The sequence below is a fragment of the Lithobates pipiens genome, unplaced genomic scaffold (genome assembly GCF_037356315.1).
Source record: "Lithobates pipiens isolate NorthernLeopardFrog02 unplaced genomic scaffold, aLitPip1_a1.2 Scaffold_13, whole genome shotgun sequence".
Taxonomy (NCBI): domain Eukaryota; kingdom Metazoa; phylum Chordata; class Amphibia; order Anura; family Ranidae; genus Lithobates; species Lithobates pipiens.
Window position 1 is genome coordinate 187,709,361 of NW_027507718.1, and position 20,453 is coordinate 187,729,813.

Genomic DNA, 20,453 nt, shown 5'->3' on the forward strand with positions numbered 1-20,453 from the left:
TCAATTAACACAGCCAGCATGACTCGACCCTGCTCCCCCCTCTAATAATTTGACAGCAGCAGGAGCCAATTGCTCCAGCTGCTCTCAGCCAAGCTTGTGAGAGCACAGAGAGGGAAGAGAAGAAATGAAGCCAGGCACAACGTTGGATTAATATTGGAGTCAGTTAAGTGTTAGGGATTGGAGCTAGGGGCATTGCTATTGGAAGGTTTTTTTACCTTAATGCAGAGAATGGATTAAAGCGGTTGTATAGCCTTTTTTTTTTATTTTATTTTTTTTACTTTTACCTAAAGGTAAGCCTATAATAAGGCTTACCTGCAGCGCATGCGCACAGGGGATGCTGAAAGCCCGGGAGACGCCGGACCCTGCCGGAAAGAAATCTCCCGCGCACATGCGTGGGAGTGACGATATCGTGGCTCCAGCCCCTCACAGCGCCGGAGCCACGATAACTGGAAGACACGCCGAGGGAACATGTCAGCTCTCTCGGCGTGGATCGAGTGAGATGTCAGGGCCTCATTTAAGGTAAGTATTTTATAATGAGCTAGTATGCGGTGCATACTAGCTCATTATGCCTTTTGCCTTACAGGTCTGGAAAAAAAAAAGTCAGCGGGTTTACTCCCACTTTAAAACGACTTCAAAACGAGTGGACCTGCCCACACACAACTGGACTTTTCCGGCGGACTAGGTGCGGCGGACAAACTGCCGGACTATGGCCGGACTTTTGAAATGAACAGACTTGCCCACGCACGGAGGAAAGTCCGTTCATTTTGAACGAGGCACCAGGTAGATGGGACAAGCGCAGGAGGTCAATGTCGCCGTCTCCATAGGCGAGATTGACATGTCGCTGGCCCCGTCACCTGGTATGGACTTAAAGGGGAAGCCCTACGCTGAAAAAACGGCGTGGGGGTCCCCCCCAAAGTCCATATCAGACCCCTTATCCAAGCACGCAGCCCAGCCGGTCAGGAAAAGGGGGGGTACGAGCAAGCGCCCCCCCTCCTGAGCTGTACCAGGCCGCATGCCCTCAACATGGGGGGGGTGCTTTGGGGAACGGGGGGCCGTGTGGCCCCCACCCCAAAGCACCTTGTCCCCATGTTGATGAGGACAAGGGCCCCTTCCCGACAACCCTGGCCATTGGTTGTCGAGGTCTGCGGGTGGGGGGCTCATCGGAATCTGGGAGCCCCCTTCCCCAAAGCACCCCCCATGTTGAGGGCACATGGCCTGGTACAGCTCAGGAGGGGGGGCGCTCGCTCGTCCCCACCCCCTTTCCTGACCGGCCTGGCTGCGTGCTCGGATAAGGGTCTGATGTGGACTTTGGGGGGGACCCCCACGCCGTTTTTTCAGCGTAGGGTTTCCCCTTTAAGTCCATACCAGGTGACGGGGCCAGCGACGTGTCAATCTCGCCCATGGAGGTGGCGACATTGACCTTCGCTAGTCCCGTCTACCTGGTGCCTCGTTCAAAATGAACGGACTTTTCTCCATGTGGGGGAAAGTCTGTTAACTTCAAAAGTCCGGCGGACTAGCGCACAGATGGCCGGATTGTCTTGCAGATCTCGCAGTCCGGCGGACAATTTTTGAGTCAAAACTACTTTCTAAGTCCGCCGGACTTTTGTGAAAAAAAAGTCCGCCGGAGCCCACACACTCAAGTCCGCCGGATAGTCTGATCGTGTGTACGTGGCATTATTCTTCCTTTCAGGAAACTCATTCTTCTTTAGTTTAATGTTCTTTACTGTTTCCTACTCTTATCCCCCCTTTTCTCACCACCCTTCCAGTAGTTGAATTATGGTATTAATAATTAAGTTATGTTTCGATCATTGCTTTTTCAGTAAGGTTATGCTACTTTTAACTCCAAAGATCTACCTACTGTACCAAAGAGTTGTCTATGCCCTCGAATGTATGTGCTGATAGACAAGTGCTGTATTATCTTGATACATCTAATCTTCTATATACTATGGCTCTAATAGGCTTCAAAAAGGGGTGGGCTTGGGGCACAGAGCACTGTGCCCGAAGCACACCCAGTTGTATGACAATAGTGAATGAACATTCGCTATTTTAACACTGATTCTCCTCCCAGCCAATCAGGAAGCGAGTCATAAGACCCGTTTCCCGATTGGGCAAAAGGAAAAGCAATCCTATTGCCCAAGGGGGAGGAGGGAGAAGACGCACTGCTGGAGGAGAGACGCGGCCGGAGGAGAAGCAGGCTGACCGTCCCACCAGCTGCTATGATTGCTCACCCGCAGTGGCTCAGCCACTGTCATGTCAAATCGCATGCCAAATTGCATCAATGTGAACCAGGGCGAAAGGATGCTTGCAACTATAAGAATAATTAAGAACATTAATTTTAGATTATGAGATTATGATTTTTATCTGCAGCTCCACTTTGACTTCCTGTCTGCCTCTTACCTATTCAGGTTTGTGGTTTTTCCCAAGGAAAATCAAATACATTTAAGGAATGTTTGTCTTATTTTTATTTCAAGAAGATCTGAACAAATGAATGGGGTGGGCAACTACATGGCAAATGAGGTTCAATGTTGAAAATTTAAAATAATGCATATGGGTGGCAAAAATATGAATGCAATCTATACACTGGGGGGAGAACCTCTGGGGGAATCTAGGATGGAAAAGGACCTGAGGGTCCTAGTAGATGACAGGCTCAGCAATGGCATGTAATGCCAAGCTGCTGCTAACAAAGCAAACAGAATATTGGCATGCATTAAAAAGAGGATCAACTCCAGAGATAAAACGATAATTCTCGGGGAGCATCGATAGTTTCAAAAAACTATTAGATAAGCACCTGAGCGACATACATGGATATACAATGTAATACTGACATAAAAGCACATACACAGGTTGAAGTTGATGGACTTGTGTCTTTTTTCAACGTCAACAACTATGTAACTATGTACCTATATAACATTTTACCATGCACAAAAGGAAGGTGGTAGAAGAAAATTCTGAGATGCTTTGCTTACAATATCATCTAATATGTCTCGTAGACCTCGTACTACCAGAAGACATATGAGCGGTATCACAATGATGTGTGCAGGCTGGGTTGAAATCTGCGGAATGCACTGTAAAAAATGTATAAAGTGAGAAAAAGTTGTTTTTTTAGCAAATGCCTCATTTTAATGTGACACATAATGTTATGCAGCCATGTATAACAGGATACAACAATTTTGAGAAGTTAAAGCTGAACTTTTTACATGATTCTGTGTGTCGCATAAGGCAGGCCCTATGCGTGTTTGTTGCCAAAAAATAAGCTTCTGCTCTTTTTCAGGCAACAAGCTACATGCATTTTGTGAAGGCGCAGTTTGCCGTAATACTAGGGGTATTTGGGGTGCCATTGAAGGCACACGATTAAAGATCGTGGGCAGAATTGCAGCGAAGATGTGAACAGGACCTAAGGTCTAGGGTTTATCGAAAAGTAAATACACTCCTCTGCACTGCTAGACTGGCCCTTGCAGCCTCTTCTCCGCTATTTTCTTGGACTCTAAGGTCCTCTGACTTCATTAAGAGTGATGCAATGTCCATAACACTGCACTGGATGTGACCGATCAAGGGAAAGTTCACAGCCAGAGAAAGGGGGAACACTTTATGGCAGCGGAGCAGGGAAAGTTCACAGCCAGAGAAAGGGGGAACACTTTATGGCAGCGGAGCAGAGAATTGGGTAAGTAAAACAGTTTTTTTATGGATATGTGCATTATAATGCAACATGTTTCTATTTTATCACACATCAAGCGTCTTTGTTTACAAAATGCTGCTGCTCCTGTATGCTCTGGAAGTGGCAAAATGGTAATTTTGCTAGAAATGCCTTGCTGTTAGTCGATGAAACAGCAAATTCAATTTCTCCTTATTTTTCACTAATAACAGTATCCTTCCAGCCATCCTGGGTAATAACAATGGTTCTCTTCATCGATACCATAGAAGGTGTGTAGCCATTAAGGGGCAGGTCATGTGTTACTTGTAGGATTACCATCAACCCTGTCCACATGGCCCACTACCAGGCAAGGTTTTATGTATTACGTAGTGGAGATGCAGACTAGAATACTGCAATCACTGAGCAGCAAATTATATCACCTGTGATGTATATCAGTTATCTTGCAAACCTGGCCTGTTAGTGGGCCCTGAGGGCAGGGTTGATGACCACTGATGTAGAGTGCAGCTAGCCAAGGTACAAATTTAGGCTTATTATTACTTAAAATGTGAGACTTTTTTCAGGTGTTTTTTTTTTGTAAGTTGTAGAATGCTTGGGCTTACCTGTAAAAGAATCACCAATGTAAAGTAAATTACATGGGCCTGATGGTACTGCTCATAAAGACTCAGAGGTAGAAAATTCAACAGATTGTACTTGGAGGTTTTAATCGAATTGTCCTGTGTGGTAGGAAAAAAACAATAAAACATGAGGCTGGCTAATTATTTTTTTCCCATTTAAAGGGTTACACTTTAAATCTTGCTATCTCAGCAGTATTGAAAATACCAAGTTGTGTCCCAGGGTAGACTTACACTTGCACTATTAACTGGTGTCAGGCACAATTCAGGATGTGTAATGTGAGTGTTCTGAACCCTGCCTGGTATCGGTTAATTGTACCACCCCCAAGACCACTTGGAAGCGGTGCCCCTGGTTGCGGTTCACTTGAAATCTGGTATGGTTTGCTGCAGTATGAGTGCAAACCCTACCGGAACTTAGTTCCTGCCTTATGTACCTATGTAATGAAACAGGGATCACTGGTCTGGTTAGCTGGGGAGTGTGCCCAGGAACACTTCCTTACAAATCAATGTGGGTGCAAACCAGCAAGGCAGTGGGGAGGGGGGAGAATCAAACACGGGAACGGTTCAGTTTTACAGGCCTGAATGTGAGTACACCCTAAATATAGCACTGTATGCATTACATTTTGTAGTATTTGTTGGTTAACATTAGGGATGAGCCGAACACCCCTGGTTCGGTTCGCACCAGAACATACTGAACAGGCAAAAACTGCGACAGAACACACGAACACCATTAACCTCCCTGGCGGTATTCCCGAGTCTGGCTCGGGGTGAGATTTCATTACCATAAGTGGTATTCCCGAGCCAGACTCGGGATCGCATCACTGGATCCATGTAGGGGGTTCTTACCTTGGCCCCTGGATCCAGCGATGTCTCCCCGCTGTGATCAGCGAGCTGCTGTGTCTCGCTCGATCTGTGACAGTACCGAGCTCCGTTCCCTGCGAGCGTTGCGACGCACAAGGACGGAGTTCCGCGCCAAATTCAAAAAGTAAAAAACACAGTATAGATACAGTATACTGTTATCTTACAGATTACAGTACTATATCAAATAATTACACATCCCCTTTGTCCCTAGTGGTGGTTTGTCCAGTGCCCTGCATGCAGTTTTATATTATAAATACTATTCTTAATGCCAGGAAACTGGAGATTGTCCATAGCAACCAAAAAATGTCAGTTTACATCAAAAGTGGTTATAGACCAGCTAGAAAACAGCGATAATAAATTAGAATCACTTGCAGAATTGAGCTGTAATGGAAATTTGTAGGTTCTGTATATAATTGTATTCTATTTTATATGTATTGCACACTGCCCTCACTGTGCACACGGCACTAATAATGTTTTCAATACATGTTTTGCATTCTTTCGAGTTCTGATTAGAATTAGCCTGCCTATGTAACGCCCCTTGTTACCATAAACGTGCAATTGTAATATTAATGTGATACCTACGTAATCATGTGTATAAAAACCTTCAAATGCGTCATAATAAAGGAGAACGGTTATTTGGAAAGATGCTGAGCGTATCTTTTGTGTCTGTTCCCTACTGCAGTAGTTATTAATTTGGAACCACTAATCAATATGAGGATAGGAGTTGCCTATCTATAAAATATCCATTTCAGAGCGATAGTAATTCGTGGGGAAATTTGTCATAAAACACTAAAAGTAATGACAGCGACAATTCTGCAACTCTGCATAGTACAGTGTTTTTGATTTGATTACATTATTGAATAATTTTTATTATTATTATTATATTATTATTTGTTATAATTATTTATCGTTATTTATTTTATATATATATATATATATATATATATATATATATATATATATATATAATTTCATATTTCAAATTTTTATCATACCCGGGATGTCTATTAGACTCTTGTTTGGACAGATTTAAGTGAATTATTTCTTATAACAGAATTACAGGCCTACAATATAAAATGCCAAATTTCCATGCAAATTAATAGTACTGCTTTCAGCACCTAAGATTTGAAATAATCATACCGCCAGGGAGGTTAAAGTCTATGGGACATGAATAATCAAAAGTGCTCCGATGCCACAGGGACTTCCTGATGGCTTTCCCGTGGTGTCAGAGGGGGCGGGGTCACTCGTTTACGTAAATAGTCTGGTATGGATTTTGAGGGAGACCCCCACACAATTTCTTTTTAACGTTTTGGTTCGTGGCTCCTCTTAACATTCATACCAGACCCAAAGGGCCTGGTAATGGACTGGGGGGGGTCCCATGCTCTTTTTTTCAATGATTTTTATTTATATTGCCAAGACCCAACAATACATTACAGCCGCAATAAGTTTTAAATGACAATTTTTCCTTTAGAAATGTCATTTTGCTGTGGTACTGTTCTAAACATAGGAAAAATGTGCCACTTTACAGGCATACTATGGACACCCCCCCCCCCCCCCCCCCCGGGCACAATATTTAGACCTCAGTCTAATATGAAAATAAAAACCTACATTTTACTTGCACTCAATAGGAAACTTGAGTCTGAGACCACTACACTGCAACCACCTTCTTGAAATTAACTTTGCATCAGAGTTCACCCATCACATCAAAGTCCCTCCATGCATCAGAGGCCCTCCATACATCAGAGGACTCCCATCGCATCGGAGTACCCCCATCACATCGGGATCACAGAGTCCCCTCATCCATCTCTCATCCAGGGCAAACCAAGCCTGGTGCTCAAGGCACCCTTGGGTAACCTAAACACTTTATTTTCAGACACTGTATTTGATGTGCATTGTCTACATGATGATTACCAGAAAGAAACCCCCGCTGAATCTAGTAAAACTATTTCAACTGTGTACCCATCATTATACCGGCAAAACGGTTTACTTCCTAAAGCTGAATTTCAAGCATGACAATTTAAAAAATTTACATTGATCCAACTTGGATCAATGTAAGTATGCATACCTGTGAGATCCCCTTAGAAGCTGAAAATCACTGTAGTAGGTACTTCTACTATGGTGATTACTACTAAATACCGGGTCCCTTGCTGAGCTGTTGCCCTTCTGCTTACTGAACACAGGAAGTTGCTTGGCAGTTTGATTCAAACTATGGCAGTTATCATTCAAAGCATGCCTTTTATGTAACTGCTTTTGGAGAAGGTTAAATGAATGAGTTTATTTAACAGTTTAAGTTTAATAAAATGAGCAAAAGTATGCATTTGACTACTTTTAATGAATTATCAGCATATCCGTGGTTCGTTTTCCACAACTTGAATTAACAAGCAGCCACTTTTCAATAGAAATGTGTCACTGCCTTCTAAATATTAGGACTGTTTTTTTGGAATCAATACAATTCTAAATAGCAGAATAAATATTTCAGTTGATCCACTGATTAAGGGCTCTGCCTAATTCACAATGTGAAAATACTCTTCTGGTCTTATGACATACTGAGTCATCAAATCATTGTGCAATTGCTAGGATTAATTTTGAAAAACAATTATTTGATATTCGGCCATACTATTTTTACTGTCAGGCTCTTGTAACAAATGGTGGAAACATGAGTATATTTATAGAATGTAATTGGAGAAGTATTGTAAATGCATATTAGGCTAAAACTGATTTACTGATGATGATGATGATGATGATGATAAAGATCCTTTGGTAGTTTGTCACGTACAAAAAGAACTATGCAACTTAAAATCATAAGTTGTAAGACTAAGTTGTATAAGTTGTATAGCCATATGAGGTATGACTATGTCATGGTCTTCACGTTGTTATAACAACATCACAGCAGCAGTAACTATTATCTTGGTAATGTTGTTTTCAGCCGGCCATCAGCTTTAATGTATTATTTCCATTATTTGTATAGGACTGAAAGGGTTCATATTTACATTTGAATTGCTTTCTATGCACTTCTAGGGTGGACATTTCTTTTAACTAGTATCTGTAGGCATCATTGAAAAAAACACTTTAACAATATTCATGTTATAGTTTATTTTGTTTATTTCTTTTAAGTGCAAACAAAAGGAATATCCCTTCATACGCTCATAATACCAATTAAAGAAACCTTTGTGAAGGTAAAACATTTTCTGCTATAGTTCCCTCTGACATAGAACAGTAAGCTCCCCAGTGGATGTTCTTTATAAAAAATATGCGGTATAATAGTTTCAGATCGGCGCTCAGCTGACTGCCAGCTGTTCTCCTCTCCCGCTGCGATAGCTGCAGGGGGAGGTGCTGGGAAACCCCCACTGACATCAGCCGAGATGAGGAGAGGAGGCCCTCTATAAAAATATGCGGTATAATAGCTTATTTTCTTAAAGGACATCCACTGGGAAGCTTGCTGTTCTATATCAGAGGGAACTATAAAAGAAAATCGCTGTTATTTTTAGTACAGGAGGGGAGGATCAGGGAGCTGACAGGCAAGGAGGGGAGGGGGGAGGACAGAGGGAGACACAGACACAGGAGAGCAGGCTGTAGCTGATGGAGGCATGAAAACAGAACACTGTGTCAGATTACAGCGGGGGAGGGTATAGCCCGGCAGGATCAGGCAGGTATTACAGGTGTTATAGGGGGCCAAATTACACAGCACAAGCACTGTGCTGTATAACATGCTTTAAAGAAACAGGATATTTGGGTTAACAAACACTTTAACCTCCCTGGCGGTATAATTATGTCAGATTTTTGATGCTTAATGCGATACAATGTTTGCATGGAAATTTGGTGTTTTGTATTGTAGGCCTGTAATTCTTAGGAATAACACTTAAATCTGTCCAAACAAGAGTCTAGTTGACAGCCCGGATATGATAAAGTTTGAAACACGAAATCATAAATTATAATATAATAAATAACTATAAATAATTATAACAAATAATATAATAATAATAAAAAATATTCAATAATGTAATTGTAGCATTGACCCCCGAAGGAGCTGCTGTTTTAATTTGGGCCTGCACTCTGCTAATAAACCCCATTAACTTGCCTCAGTCCCCATGACACAGCTGTGGTGCAATACAATAGTGTACAATATAATATAACACAATATACCTGTTTTGTCCTCTCAGGATCCACTGGCTCCACTGTATATATGGGTAAACAGGTGATTACAGCAATTGTTCTGTCATCCCAACATAGAATGACAGGACAATGAATTTTGATAAAACAGTTATAAACAATATATATGGGAGCTCCCCCTACTTTTATAGCTATACGTGAGATCTCACTTAAAGTGCTCAGTCTTTAGTCTTCTTGTCTTTGCAAGCAATGATAATTCCTTATAATTTGTAATCCAAAGGTTAAAGTAATTAAAGTTGAGAAAAGGATGATTCTAGTGTTGCTTCTGTAATTATAATACAATACTTGAGATGCGATGGTAAGTAGGCCTTATGCCTGCCTAGTGTCAGTTGCTATACTCCTCCTCCGTGGGACTATGGATCCCAGCGAGGCCTGTATATAAAAGTCTGACTAGGTGCAACATTTAGAAAACTGTGGGCCGCAACCCGCTCACCAACTGGATCGGAAGATCGGTATGGTAACTTTGGTCCAGTGTTTGCAGCTTTCTTCTACGTCAGCCGGCTCCATCACTCTGTTCCATTCCGATAGGTGGACCTGGTCTTCTGATGCTCAAACGAGTTGGTCTGGATTGTCTGAATCTGATCACTGTGTCTCTGGCACTTCAGGTCACTCGCACAATCGAACAGAGTTGCGCTCTTCAAAGCAATAGGCCGCTTCCTCCGGGAGGCCTCCTCACAGGTCCTCACATGCAGACCATGCGTTCCCAAGAGACCTAAGATGGCCGCTCGGAGTCTTTTTATGTCTTACCCAGCATGCAGTGCAAAAGAGGGTGTCCATGGGTATGTTACCTGGCATCCTGAGTAAAAAGGTTAACTCTCCAGTGTAAATAACAGTCACTTCCTGTACCAAGTTCAATACTTTGATAAAGCAAAAATCATTTAAGTCCACTATCAGTGTTTGGCCGCTAGATGGCGCCAAACAGCCATAGAAACGTCCATAGACTTCCATTATAAATGCTAATACACATTAGTAGACAAGGATACCAGCGCTACATAATCAAATCAAAAACTCAGAAATTTGCTCAGTTGCAGAATTGTCGCTGTCATTACTTTCAGTGTTTGATGACGAATTTTCCCACAAATCACTATTGCTCAATTCTGCAAGTGATTCTAATTTATTATCGCTGTTTTCTAGCTGGTCTAAAACCGCTTTTGATGTAAAGGGACACTTTTTGTTTGCTATTTGGTTTCCAGGCAGAAAGAACAGTATATACAATATAAAATTGCATTCAGGGCACTAGGGACAAAGGTGAGGTGAAATAACGTGATACAGTAATGTATGTCTAATGTGTCTTTACATTTTTGAATTTGGCGCCGTGCTCCATCCCCATGCGTCACAACGCTCACAGGAAATGGAGCTCGGCACTGTGATAGATCCGGTGGAGGAAGGCTCGCACACAAACAGTGGAGAGACCTAGCAGGATCCTGGGGACAACATAAGTAACTTTGCCTGGATCCTGCGATGCGATCCCGAGTGTGGCTTAGGGTTACCGCTTTTGGTACTGTAAATTCACCCTGAGCCACACTCGGGAATACCACTGGGAAGGTTAAATAATGAATGATATTAGATAAGCCTGTTTTTCTTTCAGTACACAAGTATTCATTTTTTTTTTTCCTAGAAAACCACAAGACATGTTTTTTAGTATGCTTTCTAGTATATTATGCTTAATTACACTTTATTTATTCAGCTTTAATCTTTTAGCAAAAGGTGTCCTGCACAAAGGATAACCATGTAATAAAATGTGAAATAAATCATAATAAAAACCTAAAAAATGCTCTTTAATGTATAGTAGACCAGTAGTTCTCAACCCTGTCCTTAGCTACAACCAACAGGCCATGTATTGGGAATTTCTCTGAGAGAAAATACCAAGCCATTGACTCCCAACAGGCCAGTATCCCCAACTGGCCTGTCTATGCGAGATGCACAAGTGCTGTGTGAGTATGAGTACAGAGTGTGGTATGTTCCCGTGGCGCATATCTGGTTCCTGGAAGCAGTGGTCAGCACAAAGGAATGATATCACGACCCCTACAGGAAGTTGCTTGTATTGCTGCTAATTTCTTCCCACCACCATGCCCCGCTCTCTGAGGAAGAGATAATTCTTATTTGCAAATTAAGAAAATTATTATTTTTATTAACATGGGATGGTGTTTGTGTGGGTCCCTAACACACATTCAGACATATTAGGGCCAATTTAGATAGGATCAGATTTACCTAACAGCATGTTTTTAGAGTGTGAGAGAAATCCAAAGTACCTGGAGGAAACCCACGCAGGCACAGGGAGAACATGCAAACTCCAGGCAGATGGTGTCACGGGTGGTATTCAAACCAGCGACCCTTTTTTGCTCCTAGGTAAAAGTGCAAACCACTACACCACTGTGCTGCCCAAATGTATATCTATAGCTGTAGGTTCTTGTGTCCACCAGCAGAGATAAATTGGGTAGATGCCATACTCCCAATTCTAGATGCATAATAATGGTCTAGCACAGGGGTCTTCAAACTATGGCCCTCCAGTTGTTCAGAAACTACAATTCCTGTCACGCCTAGTCATGTCTGTGAATGTAAGCTTTTTACAATGCCTCATGGGATGTGTAGTTCCGCAACAGCTGGAGAGCCGTAGTTTGAAGATTCCTGATCACTCTAGTATGTCTTGAAAAAAGGTGGTTTCTCATGTACCTTGTATAATTCCCAAGAAATATCAATAGGAAAATACAAGTGGGTCATGGCACATCTACATTCCAAATTTGGCAATTAAGATGGTCATGCATCAGATTGGCCAATCTCTGTACAACTCAATATTTTGGCAAAAACAAAACACATTTCAAATATATTTTAGAAGTAATAGGAATGAGATTAGCATCAAAAGAGTTAATTCACTGAGAATACCTACTAATTGCCTAACAAGACACATCCATTCAGATGAAATTAACCAATTGGATTGGGCGTGCGCTATTATCAGTGAGTAAACTGCAGTTACCCTAGCAGCAGTTGCAGTTTACATATCTATCATCTGTGTGCGCCGGTTCGCACGTTCAATCAATGACGTTTCCGGAATAAAGGTGTGAACCGGCGCAGCACATTCATCTTAGTAAATCACCCTCAATATGTGCTTTAGTGATAGAAGAACACGTTTATTGCCAAAAATAACTGAGAGCATAACTTGTTCTAATGCTCTGTTGGTATACCTATCTTTACAGTAATCAAACAAAGATTATGTAATAAATGAGACATAATAAAACATAAAAGGTTGATACCTCCCAGCTAGCGCTCATGAAATCACCAAATGATGTTTTAAAATACCATAAGCAGCCACTATAACAATCAATAATCTCACAATATGCTACAGTGAAAACTCTAGCATTAGCGGCGCTAAACAATCATAAAAAGTTCATGTGGGGGTTAAGTCCAGCTGAATACTGTCACCACACCGCCTGTGAAACAATGCTGAGTAGACAGATGATCCAACGGCGTAGGATGAAGTGTGGTCAGGGTGTGACCACACAGAATCTTACGCCATCCCTTCATCTGTCTACTCAGCCCAGGAACACCGCCCCATGAGAAATCAGCTGAACGGTGAGAGTTGGGCAAGTGATAGTGACGTGATACTTTGAGGTTATACATGCCTGTTACATGCTTGCTTTGAATGTTATTATTGTAAGTGCGCATTTATAAGGGGGATCATTTTATCATTAATAAATGTTTACTGGATTACGCTATGTGCACATTTATTTTGCTTGTCATGAGTAATACTTAAATGAAGAGACACAGTGCCTACTGACAGTGATTGTTTAAAACACAAGTGTAATACCTATGGTTGTCTGTTTAGTTCATTACCTTAGGGGATTGTTTTGCATGCAGTGTGGTGACGGTATTCAGCTGGACTTAACCCCACATGAACTTTTCTGAATTTTTTCTGGACAGTTTGCCATTCATGATATATCTATTAATTGGACACAATTATTTTAATCAGTTTTTATGATTGTTTAGTGCCGCTAATGCTAGAGTTTTCACTGTAGCATAGTTTGAGACAAATAAAGATTATACCTTAAAAGTTTGAATTCTTTATTTGGAAATGGATTAATCAAAGAAAGTTGGACTTTACAGGTTTACCCATAGAAATTTTGTAAATGTTTTACAAAATTTCTATGGGTGTGCCTATAAAGTCCAACTTTCTTTGATTAATCCATTTCCAATAAAACTCAGGGGTCAGTAGTATATAACGCAGAGTTTAAAGAATAATAGTAAATAATGCAAAGTCCATGGGTCAGGAGTAAGTAACAGAACTCAGAGAGGATAGTGCAGGGGGCAGGAGCATGTAACAAAGAATGCCAATGTCAGTAGTATGAAAGGCACAGTGCAGGGGTCAGAAGTAGCCTAGGGATGGGGGAATCTGTTTGATTTGTAGGGGGTTCATCAAATACTGGTTAAAAAATGGTAAACCTGCACAGAGCTGCAAACCCCACTGATGTCCTTGGGAGGTGAGTCTTGATTTACATTTTTAATAGCTCGGCAAAGGCAAGCTGTTGTTAAAGAAAAAGGCCACATGGAGCTGGTCACTGTCATTGAGGACATTTAATGAAACATAAATGTACAATGGGGAGTGGGTTAAGGGGAGAAACAACTTCAAGAGCAACATAGGGAAAAAGACACTGTGCCCAAATAAAATATATGTCCTTTTTTCCCACAAATAGAGCTTTCCTTTGGTGGTATTTAATCACCTCTGCATTTTTGTTTTTTGCGCTAAAAATAAACAAACAAAAAACAAAACAATATAGTTTACTTTCTGCTATAAAACCTACTCAGTAAAACAATTGAAAAAAATCTAATTTCTTCATAAATTTGGGCCAATGTTATGTATTTTTGGTAAAATAATTCCAATAAGCATGTATTGATTGGTTTGTGCAAAAGTTATAGCGTCTACAAACTATGGGATATTTTTATTTATTTATATTAATTCATTTTTTTTACTAGTAATGGTGGCGATCAGCCACTTATAGTGGGACTGCAATATTGTGGCAGACATTCTGACACTAACTGACAATTTTGAGGACCAATGACACTACTACAGTGATCAGTGTTAAAAATGTACTAATGACACTGGCTGGGAAGAGGTTAACATTAGGGGTGATCAAAGGGTTAACTGTGTGCCTAACCAGTGTTTTACTACACTGTGGGAGGTGCTTTTACTAGGGGAAGAGATAATATGTAATCCCTGCTTTGAAGGGACACACAATTCATCTCTTCCCTCCTGTCAGAATGGTCGATCTGCCTTGTTTACATAGGCAGACCACCTTTCTGCCTCTCTGCTTGCCTCATGGCCCCCACCTGTAAGGTCTAAGCCCTTGTACACACGGTCGGAGAATCCATCGGAATGTGTCCTATCGGACCGTGTTGTTGCATAATCCGACTGTGTGTGGTATGCATCGGACTGATTCCGTTGGAATATCCGTCTGACCCAATTTTCCAACTTGTTGGAAATATTTTCCGACAAACTGGTCCGATCGGACATACTCCGATCATGTGTAGAGAATTCCGATCGGACAAAGTGCCACGCATGCTCAGATCAAATTCCTACACCAAAGCTATTGGCTACTAGCCTGAACGTAGTCCCGTCGTAACGAAATAACGTCATCACGTTCTGAATGATCGGATTTTCCAACAACTTGGTCCGACCGTGTGTATGCAACAGTTTCGGACACAATCCGTCGGACAAAATCCGTCGGACAAAATCCAACGGATTTGGTTGGCAGAATGTCCGACCGTGTGTACAGGGGCTTAGACTGTTCAGAAAGTTACCACATGGTCCTCAGCTGTGAGGGTTTTAGGTAATAAATCTTAAAAAGAAATCACTTAGCCCTTGTACACACAGTCAGAGAATCCGTCGGAATGTGTCCTATCGGACCATGTTGTTGGATAATCCGACTGTGTGTGGTATGCATCGGACTGATTCCGTCGGAATATCCGTCAGACCCAATTTTCCAACTTGTTGGAAATATTTCCCGACCAACTGGTTTGATCGGACATACTCCGATCATGTGTAGAGAATTTTGATCGGACCAAGTGCCACGCATGCTCAGATCAAATTCCTACATCAAAGCTATTGGCTACTAGCCTGAACGTAGTCCCATCGTAACGAAATTACGTCATCACGTTCTGAATAATCAGATTTTTCGACAACTTAGTCCGACCGTGTGTATGCAACAGTTTCGGACACAATCCGACGGACACAATCCGACGGATAAAATCCGACGGATTTGGTTGTCGAAATCTCCGACCGTGTGTACAGGGGCTTAGACTGATTCATATGAGCCAAAGTGTATGGACTGGTGCTTGGGGGATTGGCAGCTTCAGTACTATTAGGGGTAGCGCTACATTCGGATTTACAGTTTTGCAATACAGTTTTCTGCAGGTGAGAAAAAAATGTGAGAAAAAAATGTGAGAAAAAAATGCTCTAAATTAAGAATTATTTCAGAAATAGAAGTGTCAATAGTTTATTTTTATCAACTCTTTTATTAATCTCTAACCAATGATGTTGAGATCAGGGCTCTGTGCTGTACACATAAGAAATTGGGTGCAGAAAAATGTCAGCAGGTGCTCTAGACCAGTCTTTCTTAACCTTTTATGGTGAAGTACCCCTGCAGGTCTAAAATAATTTCCCAAGTACCCCTGTCTCGAGAAAGTAATTTCTATTATTTGGGTGTCATGGTTTCTGTTTGTGTAATGTCAGTATGTGTTTGTGATGATTTCTGTATGTGTTTGTGATGGTTTTTGTTTGTGTGCAATATCATCATCAAATGCAGCCTCACCAGTGTCCATAAATGCAGCCTCACCAGTGTCCATAAATGCAGCCTCACCAGTGTCCATAAATGCAGCCTCACCAGTGTCCATAAATGCAGCCTCACCAGTGTCCATAAATGCAGCCCCACCAGTGTTCATAAATGAAGCCCCACCAGTGCCCATAAATACAGCTTCACCAGTGTCCGAAAATGCAGCCTCACCAGTGCCTAGCAATGCAGCCTCACCAGTGCCCATCCAATGCAGCCTGATCACTAGGGCAGGGCAAATGGGGTGTATGGGGGGGAGATGGGATGTTGGGGTCAGCTGTCGGTGTCAGGGTTTCTCACCTGGCAGCTCAGCTTAGCAGGTCCTTGCATGCCTTGACCTCCGGGGGTGTGATGGTCCTGGGGTGAAGTTGCTGCCAGCGCCCAGCCCTGCAGCCCGAGCCAGTCACTCGACCCAACACCCTGGCGTACACTGTCTCCAAGACTCTGGTCTCCAGGTGTTTTAATTTCCTCTGCGATTGAGCACAGACTACAACTCCCAGAATGCAACAGCAGCCAGCCACTGTGCCCCCGGTCCTACTTCCTAGAGAAGGAAACAAAAAATTGCAGTGGGTAGTGGCTGCCAACCTGGGGGGAAATTGCCATCTGCCCCTGCCTGGTGCCCTAAGCCTAATGACTACTTGTGCTGCATTATGGTGGCTCTGGGTGGTGTACCCCCTGCCATTGGTGTGCGCACCCCCAGGGGGTACACGTACCATGGTTTGGGAAACGCTGCTCTAGACTGATGAGTCAAAATTTTTAAATATATTGCTGTGGCAGGAGGCAGTTTGTTTTAAGAAGAGCTGGAGAGCGGTACAATAATGAGTCTCTTTAGGCACCAGTGAAGCATGATGAAGGTTCTTTGTAAGTTTGGGGCTGCATTTCTGCATATAGAAATGGAGATTTGGTCAGGAATCAGGATCAATGGTGTCCTCAATGCAGAGGTATACAGGCAGATACTTACTGTATACATCATGTCATACCATCAGCGAGGACAACAACCCCAGACATGCAGCTAATATCAGTAACAGTTATGTTCAGAGTAAAGAAGAACAAGGAGTGCTGGAAGTGATGGTTTGGCCCCCACGCAGGGCCGGCGCTACCGCTAGGCAAACTAGGCAGCCGCCTAGGGCGCACTGTCGCCTAGGACACAGCCACAGCTGCTGGTTTTCCTACTCTCCGGTCTCCACCGGCTCAAGATGACAGACATCTCCAGAGCAGGGGCGGATTGAACATAAGAAACATAATAAACAATTAGACCAATGGGCAGTTATGATCCTTCTCCTCCTGGCAGCTCGGTGTAATTTTGCTCCCCTGGCTCACCCCGGCACCTCAGCTCCAGCCCGGCTCTGAGTATGTAGCTCGCTCCCAAGTATTCCTGGCTACTCCTCTGGCTCACCCCAGTGCCTCAGCTCTGCCTCTCCCTGCCTGGTCGGGCTCCGAGTATGGAGCTCGCTCCCGAGTATTCTTGATTCCTCCCCTGGCTCACCCCAGTGCCTCAGCTCCGCCCCTCCCTCCCCAGCCCAGCCATGGGGAATGGAGCTTGCCCCAGGTATTCCTGGTTCCCCCAGGCACCTCAGCTCTGCCCCTCCCTCCCTGGGCCGGCACCTGACTGTTCCTGAGTGTGTTCTACCACCCCAGCAGCACATCTGACCCACATCTGACCCGGGGTCTCCATCCATTAGTCCTCCTCCTCTATGCCAGGATCGTCCCTTCTTCTCCAGTGCCCAGGATGAAAAAAAAAAGGAGTTGCTCCAGGCTGTCAAGGCTGAGGACCTGGGCATCATGGTGCCAAAGCTGCTGCAGTGACCCAAGGCAGGTAAAGCCGGTAAGTACACCCACCCAACTACCTACCTATATACCTACCTACTCTGATGATGGGTTTAATGGGATTAGTCATTATATCAGATTAGAGCAGGGAAGGGGATGGGCTATCAAGATCAGGACAGGCTGGGGGCAGGGGTGGACTAACCATTTAGGCACTCGGGCCCGGCAGTGCACCGGGTCCTCATTCCCGCTGGAGTCCCAGAGCCCAGTGCTGGTACAAGTTCCAGCACTTGGCTCCACTAATTCAACTCCTACTGCGGGGAGAATACACTGCACAAGATTACATGGGGAATGGGGATTTATATGGGGGGTTAAAGAGGGGAACAAATGTGTGGGTGGGATACAGTGGCGAACAGAGGTGGGGGGTTGCAGAGGGGGAACAGGCATTCAGGGGACTACAGTGATGAAGCAATTGGGGTAATCTGAGGTATAAATGAGGAAGAACTGTGGTGATCTGAGGCCTGAAAATACAGGAATTGGGGTGATTTGAGGTGTGGAGGTTCAAGCCCATCTTTGTAAAAAAAATAAAAATAAATGCAGATCTTTTTGCAGGTAAAAAAAAAAGAACGTGTATTTATTATTCGTTTTACTAATAGCCTGTAAAGCATTGTCGGTGTATCGGTCTGCTTGTACGGACAGGTAGTTAGTTACACAGCTAGCCTGTATACTGCCCATATACTGCCCTTGCCTGTCCATTAGGGATGGGCGAACAGTTCGGCCAATATGTGGTGTTCGGGGAAAATTCGAAAGCCGCCAGAACACCGTTAAAGTCTATGGGACATTAACATGAGAAATCATCAAAAGTGTTCATTTTAAAGGCTTATAAGCAAGTTATTGTCATAAACAGTGTTTGGGGACCCAGTCCTGCCCCAGGGGACATGTATCAATGCAAAAAAAAGTTTTAATAAAGCCAGTTTTTTCGGGAGCAGTGATATTAATAATGCTTAAAGTGAAAAAATAAAAGTGAAATATTCTTTTCAATTTCATACCTGGGGGTGTCTATAGTATGCCTGTAAAGTGGCATATTTTTCCCGTGTTTAGAAGAGTCCCTGCACAAAATTACATTTCTAAAGGAAAAGTCATTTAAAACTACAAACGGCTATAATGAATTGTCGGATCATTGAAAAAAAACGGCATGGTACCCCCCCCCAGTCCATTTCCAGGCCCTTTGGGTCTGGTATGAATATTAAGGGGAACCCTGAACCAAAATTTTTAAAACAAATTGCGTGGGGGTGTCCCCAAATTCAATACCAGGCCCTTCGGGTCTGGTATAGATATTAAGGGGAACCCTGTGCCAATTTTTTTAAAATAATGGCGTAGGGGTCCCCCTCAAAATCCATACCACACCCTTCAGATCTGGTATGGATTTTAAGGGGAACCCCATGCCAAAATGAAAAAAAATGGCGTGGGGGTCCTCCCAAAAATCCATACCAGACCCTTACCCGAGCACGCAACCTGCCAGGCCGCAGAAAGAGAGGGGGGGTGAGAGGGCGCCCCCCTCCTGAACCGTACCAGGCCACATGCCCTCAACATGGGGAGGGTGGTTTGGGGTAGTCCACCCATGCAGTTTGTCCCTATGCTGATGGGGACAAGGGCATCATCCCCACAACCACCGAGCAAGGGTTGTGGGGATGATGCCCTTGTCCCCAAAAATCCTTGCACCAGCCCTGCCCCACAGAGCCCTGATCTCAACATCATCCAGTCTGTCTGGGATTACATGAAGAGACAGAAGGATATGAGGCAGCCTACATCCAGAGAAGATCTTTAGTTAGTTCTCCAAGATGTTTGGAACAACCTACTTGCCAAGTTCCTTCAAAAGCTGTGTGCGAGTGGGCCTAGAAGAATTTATGTAGGCAAAGGGTAATTACACCAATTATTATTTTAAATTGGATTTCTCCTCTGTCCACTTACTTTCCATTTTGTTAACTGATAAAAACAAAGCATTTACAACATTTTTGCACAGTACTGTAAATCTACTCTAACTTGAAGCAAAGAGTTCATAAAAATTAATGTAAATGAAGCTGCTTACACTTCAGACTTAATGGAAATCTGCTTGGGGGGGGGGGGGGGGGGCAAGTAACTCCACAGGTGCCTCTTACATGACATTCTTCTATGTATTAACCTTGGCTATCATTTTCCTATATGAGTTACTCTGGTGCCTGAAGGAATGTAGCAACATACAGTAACTTGCAATAGAGTCAATTCACTATAAAGGACAGGTAATTTTACCTCCATTCTTTACTTTAATCATGATAATTTTCTCCTAACAAATCCTCAATTCACCAGGATAAGCATTGCATAGGCATTGAATCGTTATTTTTTCATACAGGAAGAGATGACAAAAAAAATAAAAAAATGTGTCAAAGTTATACCTTTTAGTGGTTAACTAAAATATTAAATAATTCAAGCTTTCAGAGCTCTAAAGCTCTTTCTTCAGGTACCATGATAGATTTTATTGGTCTTCTTTACCTGCCTAAAACAGTAATCATCTTTTTTGCGTGCAATTTTTCCTAC

The 20,453-nt window shown here is 42.9% G+C and overlaps 1 protein-coding gene across 5 annotated transcripts in view; it reads right to left on the reverse strand.

The window, feature by feature from the left end:
* The window catches only part of LOC143974510 (phospholipid-transporting ATPase IK-like), a 293,505-nt gene that overhangs the window by 193,904 nt on the left and 79,148 nt on the right, over nt 1–20,453 (reverse strand). For 3 of the 5 annotated variants that reach the window (XM_077475984.1, XM_077475985.1, XM_077475983.1), the window contains exons 4-5: nt 4,252–4,365; nt 2,967–3,065 (exon numbers count right to left, since the gene is read on the reverse strand). The exons of the other annotated variants lie outside the window; for them this stretch is intronic. In XM_077475984.1, the coding sequence (XP_077332110.1) occupies nt 2,967–3,065; nt 4,252–4,365 (213 nt within the window). The remainder of the gene's footprint in view (nt 1–2,966; nt 3,066–4,251; nt 4,366–20,453) is intronic. 5 annotated transcript variants of the gene reach the window in all.